The sequence below is a fragment of the Monopterus albus genome, unplaced genomic scaffold (assembly GCF_001952655.1).
Source record: "Monopterus albus unplaced genomic scaffold, M_albus_1.0 scaffold58.1, whole genome shotgun sequence".
NCBI lineage: Eukaryota > Metazoa > Chordata > Actinopteri > Synbranchiformes > Synbranchidae > Monopterus > Monopterus albus.
The window spans coordinates 2,402,018-2,414,069 of NW_018127938.1; the positions used below are offsets into that span (position 1 = coordinate 2,402,018).

General features: G+C 39.2%; 2 protein-coding genes and 1 long non-coding RNA gene across 3 annotated transcripts in view; 2 read left to right on the plus strand and 1 right to left on the minus strand.

The window, feature by feature from the left end:
- The window catches only part of LOC109961746 (uncharacterized), a 29,970-nt gene extending 28,918 nt beyond the window's left edge, over positions 1–1,052 (plus strand). The window contains exon 4 of the long non-coding RNA XR_002275168.1: positions 822–1,052. This is a non-coding gene — a long non-coding RNA (uncharacterized LOC109961746). The remainder of the gene's footprint in view (positions 1–821) is intronic.
- Positions 1–5,991, minus strand: part of pla2g4ab (phospholipase A2, group IVAb (cytosolic, calcium-dependent)) — a 21,589-nt gene extending 15,598 nt beyond the window's left edge. The window contains exons 1-6 of the mRNA XM_020602792.1: positions 5,824–5,991; positions 5,247–5,310; positions 4,587–4,700; positions 2,336–2,417; positions 1,598–1,746; positions 1,160–1,273 (exon numbers count right to left, since the gene is read on the minus strand). Coding sequence (XP_020458448.1) covers positions 1,160–1,273; positions 1,598–1,746; positions 2,336–2,417; positions 4,587–4,604 — 363 coding nt within the window. The 5' untranslated portion in view covers positions 4,605–4,700; positions 5,247–5,310; positions 5,824–5,991. The remainder of the gene's footprint in view (positions 1–1,159; positions 1,274–1,597; positions 1,747–2,335; positions 2,418–4,586; positions 4,701–5,246; positions 5,311–5,823) is intronic.
- A 1,496-nt stretch (positions 5,992–7,487) lies between these two features.
- On the plus strand, positions 7,488–11,629 carry ptgs2b (prostaglandin-endoperoxide synthase 2b). Its single transcript, XM_020602790.1, has 10 exons — positions 7,488–7,689; positions 7,971–8,087; positions 8,190–8,333; positions 8,454–8,597; positions 8,971–9,152; positions 9,262–9,345; positions 9,438–9,684; positions 10,038–10,324; positions 10,423–10,570; positions 11,200–11,629. The coding sequence occupies exons 1-10, from the start codon at positions 7,629–7,631 to the stop codon at positions 11,607–11,609; spliced, it is 1,824 nt and encodes a 607-aa protein (XP_020458446.1). The 5' UTR covers positions 7,488–7,628; the 3' UTR covers positions 11,610–11,629.
- The last annotated feature ends 423 nt before the right edge of the window (positions 11,630–12,052 follow it).

Consider the following 12,052-nt stretch of genomic DNA (forward strand, 5'->3'; position numbering starts at 1 on the left):
ACTGTAGATACAAATGATAGAAATTAAATTCAGTAAAATCTCATTGTGAGAAGACAAACAATAACTAATGTATTATATTATTTGGTTGAGAGGCAGATAAAACATACAAGCTCGATATAATGGTACTGATGTTGGTGAAACTGATCTTTAGGTCAGACTAAGTGAAATGCACATCGACCGACGGTCATGACCTTTCACTTTCTTAACTCTTCTAACATGTATGGTATTTTCAAACCCTCCCACTAAGCCCTATTTAGAAAGACCATAGGAATTATGATGCAAGATCTAATTTTAGATTCTACACTGTTCCAGGTAAATTGCTGTCTATCCTTAAATTGACAGATTGCACACAGGCCATTAGACATAACCGGTGTTGCCTTTTCACTTAAGGATTACCAGTAAATAGCAAACAGTACCAACAAATATTGTAGTGAAGCAAAATGAAGTTACTCAGATGATGTTTTATCTTGAAGAGAATACATACCAGATCTCCAGCGACATCTCTAAATACACTTTGGTTGCCTGTAAAAATAATGAAATATGTGGTTATTGTACAGCAAAGGAGTTGAAGATTGTGGCTGGTCTATCAGCAGCCAAATATAATATATCCCAAACAAAACCAATGCAAAACAAAATAAAGTGGAAGGAGAGAGGGATGGTACCTTTTTTGGCATTGTTTGCATAATAATTGATAATAAAAGTAATGATTAACTTTGTAATGTTTTAGAATTGTATGATTAACCAACAAAAAAGTCTTTGTTATTGTGCTGGCATGCAAGCCTCCATAATAATGCAGTATACTGTATCTTTTGTCTTTGCAGTCGAGCATGGATTGGGCCACATATTTCTGACCGAACCTGACCTGTGCCAGAGAGTGTGATGTCAGAACCCAACCCGGACCAGGCAAGCTTATAGTATAATAATTTCTGAACCTGGCCCAGAGCCCAATGCGGCACAGTTTGTATTGTGTTTTTCCCCTTATCATTAAACAAAGCAGACATTTGCATGATCCAACTGTATAGCCTAATGTTTGACCTACGTGTTCAAACTCACCCTAGACCCCAACATAATTTCGAAATTTCTGTCCAAATCTTGCCCTGCAGAAGATCAGTTTATAATGATGAATCTGCCAAACAGTCTGTAGAATTAAATCTCTTACTTTGCCAATGAGGAATGTCTCGTTCTTGGTCTGGCCCATTCTGAGCTTGGTGATGTCAAACGACGCTGTGCCAAGTGTCTCATCCATCACATAATTGGCGTCCATTAATGTTAACTGATTGCAATAAACAACAGCAGTGTATAGTTAAATACATGTGGAGAGCTACACATCAGTTATTCTGTCATGTGTGTTTAAGGTTACTTGAACAACTATTCCTCTAACCCATTAGGTTTTGTCAGAAGCGTAAACAACAATGTATTTTTCCTTAGATGACCCCTGACTAATATACTCTGTGTTATTCTGATTGGTATGATTATACTGTTTATCTTATATCAGGCTACAAAGTTGTATTGATGTGGGTAAATGTTCCACTTCATCCCTGCTTGCCATCCTGTATTACAGTACAGGATGTACTAGACAACAAAGTGCAGTTGTAACCTTCAGGACGTTGTGCTGGTTGGGGTCTAAAATGAAGTGGAAGGTCTCATTCCATTTCGGGTTGATATCATTGTCTATGTGCTTGGTCCTCTTTCTGCTGTCTGGGGCAGTCGGGATAAACAGCTCCACATAGGGATCTGGTGTGTCCACTGCACACAAACACACACACATTCAGCAGTGTTACTGAACAGCAGAAACCCTGTACTCAGTATAAGTGCATTTGTATTGCTTTTGTGAGAAGTTCTCAGTGATCTAGAATGATTTCAGTGGACATTTTCTCCAAATAAAAATAGTTCCACACATATAGGGTAGTCTCTTATAAGCACCAGTGTTTCCCTCACTTGTGTCTTTTCCTTGCATTTCAATCCCACCCACGCTAGATACAAGGAAAACATGCAAGAGAGGACTTGAGAAACCATGTTAGTAAGGACATGAGATGTCTTTCCTTTGATCCTTCATCTGAAGCATCCAATCACCAACTAATTGCTGATAAATGGGCATGTCAGTATGTAAAAGACTTCTGCTATGTGTATCCTAATGGGCAGCCTCCTCGCTGCTCAGGGCATATAGTCATTCTGGTCGTGGGAGGATTGAGAACTGAAGAATGATCATATAAGGGACTCGGGAAGTCGGAATAAATGTAGCTGCTGTGTGCATGCACTGTTTGAAATAATATGCAACGGCATATTTGAATGTTGCAATTAATGAATAAGGGCAAAATAATTTAATTAGACTCACACAGGTCACCCAGCGCTCCCTTGGTGACGTTCTCAGCTCGAACCACTGTCACAGTGAATTTGTGAGAAAACTGCTGTTCCACCTGCAGTGCAACATTCATTCATGTCAGTTTAGCTTCATCTCATCACATGAGAAAATCACCTCAACCGCAATTATTACAAAGCGATTACAAATGAATCCCTGCAGAACACAGCTTAGTATGAGAATAACCCATATTGCATGTGAAATACAGCTTTAACACATACATAGGTTCATTCTGGATTCATGTGCCAGTCTATGGGTTTTAACGCCAGCTTTTGCATCTTCACTCAAATTGTCTGTGTTCATGCTGATTAGTAATACATTTCTACTTGCATTTGGATAGCAGAAACCTCAGTTTTTAAAAATGCACTAACCCAACCTGGGATTTACAGTGTGACTGAACCAGGCTCCAATAAAACACTACTCTTCCTAGTTGTACTTATCTAAAGGCACAGGGGAAGAAAACAAGGATATGGAGAAGAAAGACATAACAATTGGACAGCACTTGCAAGAGTGATATTTGTCAGATAGAAACCAGATTTTCTGATGAGCAAATTGTAGCTGGTAACTGTCATGAGAAAATGGCAAAAGCAATTGGATTGATTGTACTTGAACCATTACTGAAAGGAACAGGAACAGCACCACAGTGTAGTGAATCCAAAGAACATAAACCGGTAGACTAAATCTCCCATGCAGTGGACTAGCATTTAAAACCTGTTAAGGCCCCTTTAAGTACATGACTTTAATTGCTAAATGACTGAAAAGGCCCTCATTATTCCAAGATTTCAATCCTGTCTCTTTTTAACACCAGAACCTCATCATTGTGCCACAATGTGTCATCACTTTAGTAATAAAATCCATATATTTTCTCTGTTTTTCTAATAAACGTTTGATAGTTTTAATGTGCTTGTTGGTTTGTTTGTTTGTTTGCTTATTCACAGCATAAATTAAAAAGTTATACATGGGTTTTGATTAAATGTTTTGGAGAGGTAGAGAATGGCCTGTGTAGCAATCCATTACATCTTGGTGGTGATCTGAATCATTATCTGGCTCCTGAAGAAAGGATTTTTCACCATTGTGACATAGGGCTAGTTTCAATATTTTTGTTTCTTACTCAATACACAATGCCTAGAATGATTGGACGAAAAGTGCAAGATGACATCCCCATAAGATTGACCACACACCAAAGTGCGATCTTGATCAAGTAATATTCCAGATCTGCTGATCCAGAATGTTCACATTTACAGGGCTCGCTGAAAGCTGCCTACAGTGAGACATCAAATAAAGCTACAGACTTGCAACTAAGATCAAATTCTAGCTGAAACCCTGCTGACTCCGCTAAAGATTTTATGTATCCTCAGATGTTACTATGCTAGATCCTGAGGGAAGCCATCATTAGTGAAATATTGTTTTTCTTGAATAACTTTCAAAACTCTTAATGATGGGAGTATTACTTCTACACATAATGGCATTATGTAGAAACTGAGCTGCCTTGTGAGAGGTTTGCACTGAGTGCTTTCTAGTTTCTTTATGGGTTCCACATAATCATCAGTCATCAACACAATTTCCCGCCAGAATTCAGTTCTCAGTAGTCTGTCCCCTAAAATTACTCAACCTTTGAAACATAGTTTTCTTGAGGAAGGTACTTTCCTAATAAATGTCTTACTTCACTGTAAATGGGATGCTGTATTATAAAAAGGGTTAACAAACATAATAGTACACAGGTCAGTTTGTGCTCCTGTCTCTGATATAAGTTGATATATAGGAATCTTCAGAGGTTGCTGATAATGCTCCATTTGTCCTTCATAGATATCATTGAACCAACATGTTTAAGAACTTAAGTTGTTTTGCATTTTTCTGTGTTGTTTTTGTATTTGTCTCATAGCTGGTCTTTCTTCTAAAAAACTGACATTTATTAATGGTCATAGCATTTTAAAGATGTAGCCATTCATGAGGGCTATAAAGTAGCCTTAGAAGACTTATTGTGTGGCAAGTTTCACTAGAGGAGAGCCTGTTTGGTTTCAACTAACCACAAGCCTACTGATATAAAATAGCTCTACAGAGCTGTAAATGCAGATATACATATTATCTCATGTTGATCAATGCTGCTTACAACAACCCTCCTTTGCCCTCATTATGATAACAAGCATGGCCTCCCTGTTGAGATGTTTGTTGCAATATTTGCAGAGGACATTTTTGATTTGGAAATATGAACTCTGTCAGCACTCACGATTATATTGGAAGCCATTGTGCTGTCAGGTGAGTAGTTCTCAGGGACGTTTTTGTCAAGATGTGAACTTCAGCTCAGGAGGACATCTCAGTCATGAACCGAAGCATTTAAAGCCTGGAGGAGGAAACGAAGCTGAGCATTAGTAAATGAGTATAGAGGTTCTAAAATTAAAAGCACAGGTGTGACATTTAGCTGGGGTTTCTAACGATTACAATTAGCAGGGAGAAAGAAGTCTAGCCTACTTCTGACCAGCGCTTCTGCAGCATCATGAACATACAGTATGTATATGCATAGGTACAGTAAAGTCTTTAGCTTGGTGTGCGATGCGAAGAGGTGGTGCGATGATTTGTTTATTAACCAACACTCTCAATTCTCGACAAGTGCTAAGTAATTTGCTTATGGCATACAGTATCAAGGTCATCGTGCCTTTTCGCAGCTGCATCGTTACTGAAAAGCCTGAGCACGTAGAACGATTGTTTTCACAGCGCTGGTCACGTAGTTTGCACGAGTGGTCCAACTTCTCAAAAGTTCCAGTTACTGTAACTGTGACCTTATTATGCAGTGCGTGTAAGCTGCTGAGTAATGTGTGAGCCAATTCACAGCAGGAAATTTTAGTATGAGTGCGCAAAATGTGAAACAGATGCACACAACATTACCTACCACCCGTGATGCCAAACCCCTTCCAGTGATAAGTTTCTCTTCTACTTTACAGCTGTGTTTCCCACTGAGACATAAAAAACAAAGGTCGGAAATAAATCAGTCTCGGGAGATTACTTATAAGAATCACTCTAGCACGAAATATTAAAGTGAAAAGTCACTGAAGTGTAACTCTTATTACAGGCTTCAAACAAAACGTTTACGCCACTTGGGTCAGATCTGACAGCCTGATGGTACAGTATGTAGCATGCAGTTACAGAAAACATTACAGTACATATGGTGTCTTCAAAAAAAGACTGTAAAAAATAACTATTTGTGGATATAAACACTCTCTTACAGACAGTTAATTGCATCTGTTCAGTCTTAGCGCTTAATATAACCAGGATTGATATCGTGTTGTAGATCTGTGTTAGTGTTTTTCAGTTTCCTTATCCTTTAAGTTGCGTAAAGCGAGCTGTTCACGAAGACGCTGGTTTAACCAAGACTAGAACCAGTTTTTAGCCCTGACCTTCTACAAATCCCTTTACAATCGTGTCTGCAAAAAACACCATTTAGTAAAAACAGTAAAGTGTTACCGTACCTTAACCTCAGAGTGATATCAACTCACTAATCCTGAAAACTGTGTCATGCTGATCGAGAATTACATTCCATCACTGCAGGAATGGGCATGCATAGATATATAACCTACACTAGATGCAGCATGAACCACGGCTGTCTATTATGGCCGCACGTCGACGCGGCCCACACGTTCCCCGGCGCTAAGGTGCTAACGCATGTATGAGTTTGAGTTTAGGGACCTATCCACACCCAAAATCATCATAACAATGTTGTTCCCTGTTTTGTTTTTGTTTTAAGATTAAAACATCCAAAAACAGCAGAGTAGTGTGGTGTTTTCCACTATTAAATCCGGAAAACAGACCAGACTGCCCCTGGCAATATGGCGGCTGGTGAGACGCACTTCAGAAGCCCCGATGCGACATCTAGTGTATATTTTATCTATGAGGAGGTGCTACTCGGCAGTCAGGACAGTCGCACCTTATACTTAGAGTTGAGGACATAATCACACAAACACGAAATTCACCGTGATCACAAGCTTGTGTTTAACATAATGGTTGAAAGACTAATGAAAAAAGCTCCGTGCAAAAGTCAGATTTTGACTTAGCTCTCCAAATGCGCATCAGTGCGCAAGCGATGTCGACATAACGGTGCGTAAAGACATTGTGTTGACAGGATATACAACATTTTTTGAAATATTTAGATTATGACACAGGAGGTGACGCTAAGCTTATTAGTCCACACTTTCGTGTTTGCGGTAATCAATGGATAATATCTAGCCCAGTGTTTCAGCCAAATATTGATTATAAGACACTGTGTTTAATGGATGGGTTTGACACAGCTTTTATTACTTTTATAAAAATGTATGTGCCATCAAATGTTCCGAAGAAGCCCTGTTATAAGCAATCATTCCTTTAGACAGTGAAGGTTAAGTGCTGTGACTGCAGTGCCCACAGAGATCCACGTATCTATACGTTTGATATAAGCTCTTAATCATGTTAACCCTGTAAAGCCTGACACATCAGCCAGAACTGAGATATTTATTAAACCTTTTAACAAAATCCAAAATATAATTCATGATTCGAAGTTCAATATTCACGATTTTTGTTTGCCATATATGCATAGACAGACAGTCCAGGCATATAGGAATAGGTTGCCATATTATTTTGATTATTTCTATTTCTTTTGTATCACATTTGATACATGGAGCATTTTTGGTGATTTTTTTTTTTTTTTTTTTGCTCAGAAACCTCAGTATCAAATATGATACAAATGGTTTTAATTTCTCCATGTCTTGTAGAATTACATTAATAAGTACATCATTGAGTACAAATAATGCATTTGTGTATTTGTTATGTTTTTGTCTTGATAAATTACACATCTCTTTTGTTAAATGTTATCTTGAATTATAGTCATCCTCATGTTGTAGTCTATATAATTAAGACGTCCAGGGGGCATTCGTCTTTTTTAAGCATTAATGTTGTAAAAGTAAACGCCTTATTGACGTGAATTGAAATGGTAAAAAGACAATAATGTCCGTTTCTGTGAAATTAATTCTTTACAACTTGTTGTTTGCATGGGTATAATATCCCTGGAATAAAGAAGGTGAAGGAAATCGGGGAAAGAGCCGAAAAAGGTCCGAGGTGATTGTGTAAGAGTGTGTATTCCTTCCTGCCGTTGCAGATTTTAACTACAGTATGCTGACGTCACGCGCTCCACATATAAAGTAGCTGCTATGCGCGGACTTTGGACTCGCAACTTCAGAGCGACACGACTGCGAAGGATTGAGAGGGAAAGAAGCAGAAGAAGCGCTGATCAAGTCTTTGGAGTATGAACAGACTTACATTTAAAGTTCTCCTGTTGGCACTGGGCTTTCTGGTCTGCGAAGGAGGTAAGTAGATGAAACACCAGATTGTTTCTCTAATTGTTTTAATTTTGGGGCTTCTACTATTTTGTCTCTTTATTTCAGAAGGCTTTGCAGTTACTGTAAAGAAAGCATAAACTGTTACAATGAATACAAAAATAAAACCCCATTAAACACAGTTCACATATATGGCCCAACAAATAGTGCAGTGCTTTTGTGGTTTTAATGATACTTTGAAACTTTTCTAACATTTTTGCTGATATCTAAAGAAAAGTGAATTCATAGTAACAGTCTACCATGTGTTACAGGTAACCCGTGCTGCTCAGAGCCATGCCAGAATAGGGGCGTATGCACAGCACTGGGAGCAGATGATTACGAGTGTGATTGCACACGTACAGGATATTATGGGCAAAACTGCACAACACGTAAGTATGAATAAAACAATATTTTAAGTGAGCCTAAAATTAGGAGTCGTTTCATGTATTGATTTTCTTCAGTTGATTCACTTTCTCTCTTGGTTTTTACAGCTGAGTTTCTCACCTGGATCAAAGTCACCCTGAAGCCATCACCCAACACTGTCCACTACCTTCTCACCCACTTCAAGGGCTTCTGGAACATCATCAACAACATCTCATTTCTCCAGGATGCCATCATGAGATATGTGCTGACAAGTAAGTCTCTCACTGAAGACAAAAAGAGAAGACAGATTAGATTCATAGCACATTAAGTTATTTGTAGAGAAGCAGTTGTAGTGTTTATACTAATAATTATGTTTTTTTTTTTCTCTTTAGCCCGATCACACTTGATTGACAGTCCCCCAACTTACAATGCAGATTATGGTTACAAAAGCTGGGAAGCCTATTCCAACCTTTCCTACTATACGCGTACCCTCCCACCTGTGCCGCAGGATTGCCCAACCCCTATGGGAGTAGTAGGTGAGTACATGTTCTACTTTTGGAGAACCAGTATTTTTAGATTCTTGAATACTGAGCAAGAGCAGCTTGGCCCATTTACATAACAGAAAGTGTAGACCTTCAAATGATTCCTTCTGTTAGATTGATGGAATGGAAATATGCTGAGGTAACACAACAAAACCTGCCCCAGGAAGAGGAAACGAAAGCCATGAAACCTCCTTGTTCTAATTGTACACTGAACATGTCTTAGGAATTTAGAGTGAAAGTAAACTTTGTTTCTAGCCTTTCCTACATGTAAAAGGATATCCTTGTACTTCACGCACATAAACCTGATTGATTCTGTATTCTGCATAATGTTGAGTTCTTACAGTAGTGGTCTTAATTGTTTCTACAGGAAACAAGGAGCTGCCTGATGTTAAAGTTTTGGCTGAGAAGCTTCTGGTGAGGAGACAGTTTATCCCAGACCCGCAGAGAACCAGCCTGATGTTTGCATTTTTTGCACAGCACTTCACTCACCAGTTCTTCAAAACGGATATGAAGAAAGGACCTGCCTTCACCCAGTCTAAAGGCCATGGGGTGAGCAGAACAGATTTCTGACTATATCGGATGTTATTCAATAAAAGGAGCGCATTTGTGATTGATAAGTTAAAATACACATGTTAATAGTGTTGTTTTATTATTTCAGGTGGACCTCAGCCACATTTATGGAGAAGACCTGGAGAAGCAGCACAAGCTCAGACTCTTCAAGGATGGAAAGCTCAAATATCAGGTATGAGAAGAGACAGATGTAACTCAGACATCCACAAACTTCAGATCACACAGGTGTCTAACATTTTCTTCCTCTCTTGTGTAACTCTGCAGATCCTGGATGGAGATATGTACCCCCCAACAGTACAGGAAGTGGGGGTTGATATGTTCTACCCCCCTCATGTCCCCGACTCTCACCGCTTCGCCGTGGGCCACGAGGCGTTCGGCCTGGTCCCTGGTCTCATGATGTATGCCACCATTTGGCTGCGGGAACACAACCGGGTGTGTGACGTGTTGAAGGAGGTGCACCCTGACTGGGACGATGAAAGACTCTTCCAGACCACACGGCTCATTATGATTGGTGAGTTTTAGATAAACTTTGTGACATCTACACAAAACCTTTAACAACATTTGCTGGGAAAGTAATAATATGGTATTAATGTAGTTATAATGTGAATAGGGGAAGTTATTTTAGCAATCAAGTCGCCCAAGAAAACCCTGTTGCACACAATGGGGTATTTCAAGAGGAGGAATTACTGAAATACATGAGAATTTATTTTCAATATCATAAAGAGAAAATGCTTTTATTTTATTTCAGCATTTCACTGCATGTCTAACCAACTAGTACAAACAAGTCATGTTCATTTCTGTGTGAAGTGGAACTTTAAACATCTGTAAAATCTGCATCATATAATATATTCTTTTATTTTCTAGGTGAGACCATCAAGATTGTGATTGAAGACTATGTGCAGCACCTGAGTGGCTATCACTTCAAACTCAAGTTTGATCCCCAGCTGCTCTTCAAGGAGCGTTTCCAGTACCAGAATCGCATTGCATCTGAGTTCAACACCCTGTACCACTGGCACCCGCTGATGCCTGATAGTTTCCACATTGAGGAGAAAGAGTACAACTACAAACAGTTTATGTTCAACATGTCGGTAGTGACTGAGCACGGCATCAACAACCTGGTGGATTCGTTTACTAAGCAGATTGCAGGACGGGTGAGAACTCTTACTGCTCTTTTAGCAGTATTTAAACTGAGATTGTAACACTGCTGTTGTTAAAAGCTATGTTAATGATTTTTTCATTCATTCCTTAGGTTGCTGGTGGCCGAAATGTCCCAGGAGCTGTTTTGTACGTGGCCATTAAGTCCGTAGAGCACAGCAGAAAAATGCGTTACCAGTCTCTGAATGCCTACAGGAAGCGATTCTCCATGATGCCCTACAAGTCTTTTGAAGACATGACAGGTGAGACAAAGTGATGATCACTTACAAAATCTAGTTGTAGCTGGAAAGGATGACATCAGAGGATTAGTGAAGAGGTTATTATTGCTATGAAGTGAAAGGAAATGTTGGCCAAGTTATTGCTGCTTGATTAATAGTATTGGCATTAACTGTTTATGGGAATTAAATGCCAGTTTGAAGAATGTATTAAAAATTTACAAATTATAAGAACAAAGCTAGTTTACTTATTATTAAAGAAATGGCTCGAGTGAAGGTTTAGTCCTAAACAGCTTTCGAGGGTAGGAATTTATTTTTTTAGCTCAAGAAACCAGATGTTCCTTTCATCATGAGATAGCATAAGCAGATTGTCATCACAAAGAGCAAGACATAAACAGACAAGAAAGGCCTCCTGCTTTAGCGGAGGAGATTTAAATTTGATAAGAAAAGATGCTTTAATTAAACAGTAGCTGTGATGTTTAATAAAGAAAACATTTGTGTGTGTATGCCTGTGAGAGAAATGACAAGATGCAAAACAGCTGGATTTAAATCAAAACACAGAGCTCATATTTAGACTAGCTTTGCAGCTGCTGAGCCAGTGAGAGAAGCCAGACTGAGATGCCAAATAAAACCAGTTCTCCATTTGTGTTACTTAGGAGATAAAGAAATGGCCGCAATACTGAAGGAGATGTACGGACATGTCGATGCTGTGGAGCTCTACCCAGGCTTGCTGGTGGAGAAACCAAGGCCCAACGGCATCTTTGGGGAGACCATGGTGGAGATGGGGGCACCTTTCTCCCTCAAGGGCTTAATGGGAAACCCCATCTGCTCCCCAGAGTACTGGAAGCCCAGCACCTTTGGAGGCAGCGTGGGCTTTGACATCGTCAACACCGCTTCCCTGCAAAAGCTCGTCTGCAATAACGTGCGGGGCTCCTGTCCTGTGGCGTCCTTTTACGTGCCTGACGTAAAAGACACAGGGTCCATGATCAACTCAAGCACATCCCACTCAGAAAGCAGTGACATCAACCCCACTGTCATCCTAAAAGAACGGACTACAGAGCTCTAACCCTTTAAAATTTTATTGGTTATATTTATATATGTGTGTGTGTGTGTGTGTGTGTGTGTGTGTGTCTATTTATTTTATTTTGTATTTATTGATAATTCTATTTATAGTATAATATGAAAGTGCAAAAGGCATTTTTATGAGGAATTTTTTATATTTTTGACTGGTTAACATGAACAAAAACCTGTGGTTGTTTATTTATTAAAATATTCATTGTATTATAACTTATTCTTACAGTAATGACCTCAGTCGCTGCAACTTGATACTTGAATTAGAGACTATTACATTCCACTCCTCAGTTTAACTGCTGCTCTTCCATTTATGTTCAGGTTGTATTCAGCTGTATGACTGTCCCAGGGGTGATCTGTTTTACAGGCAGTGATACAGTAGCACAGCATAGTAGTGATGTTCATAGTGAATTATATGACTGATCTGACTCTCTCTCT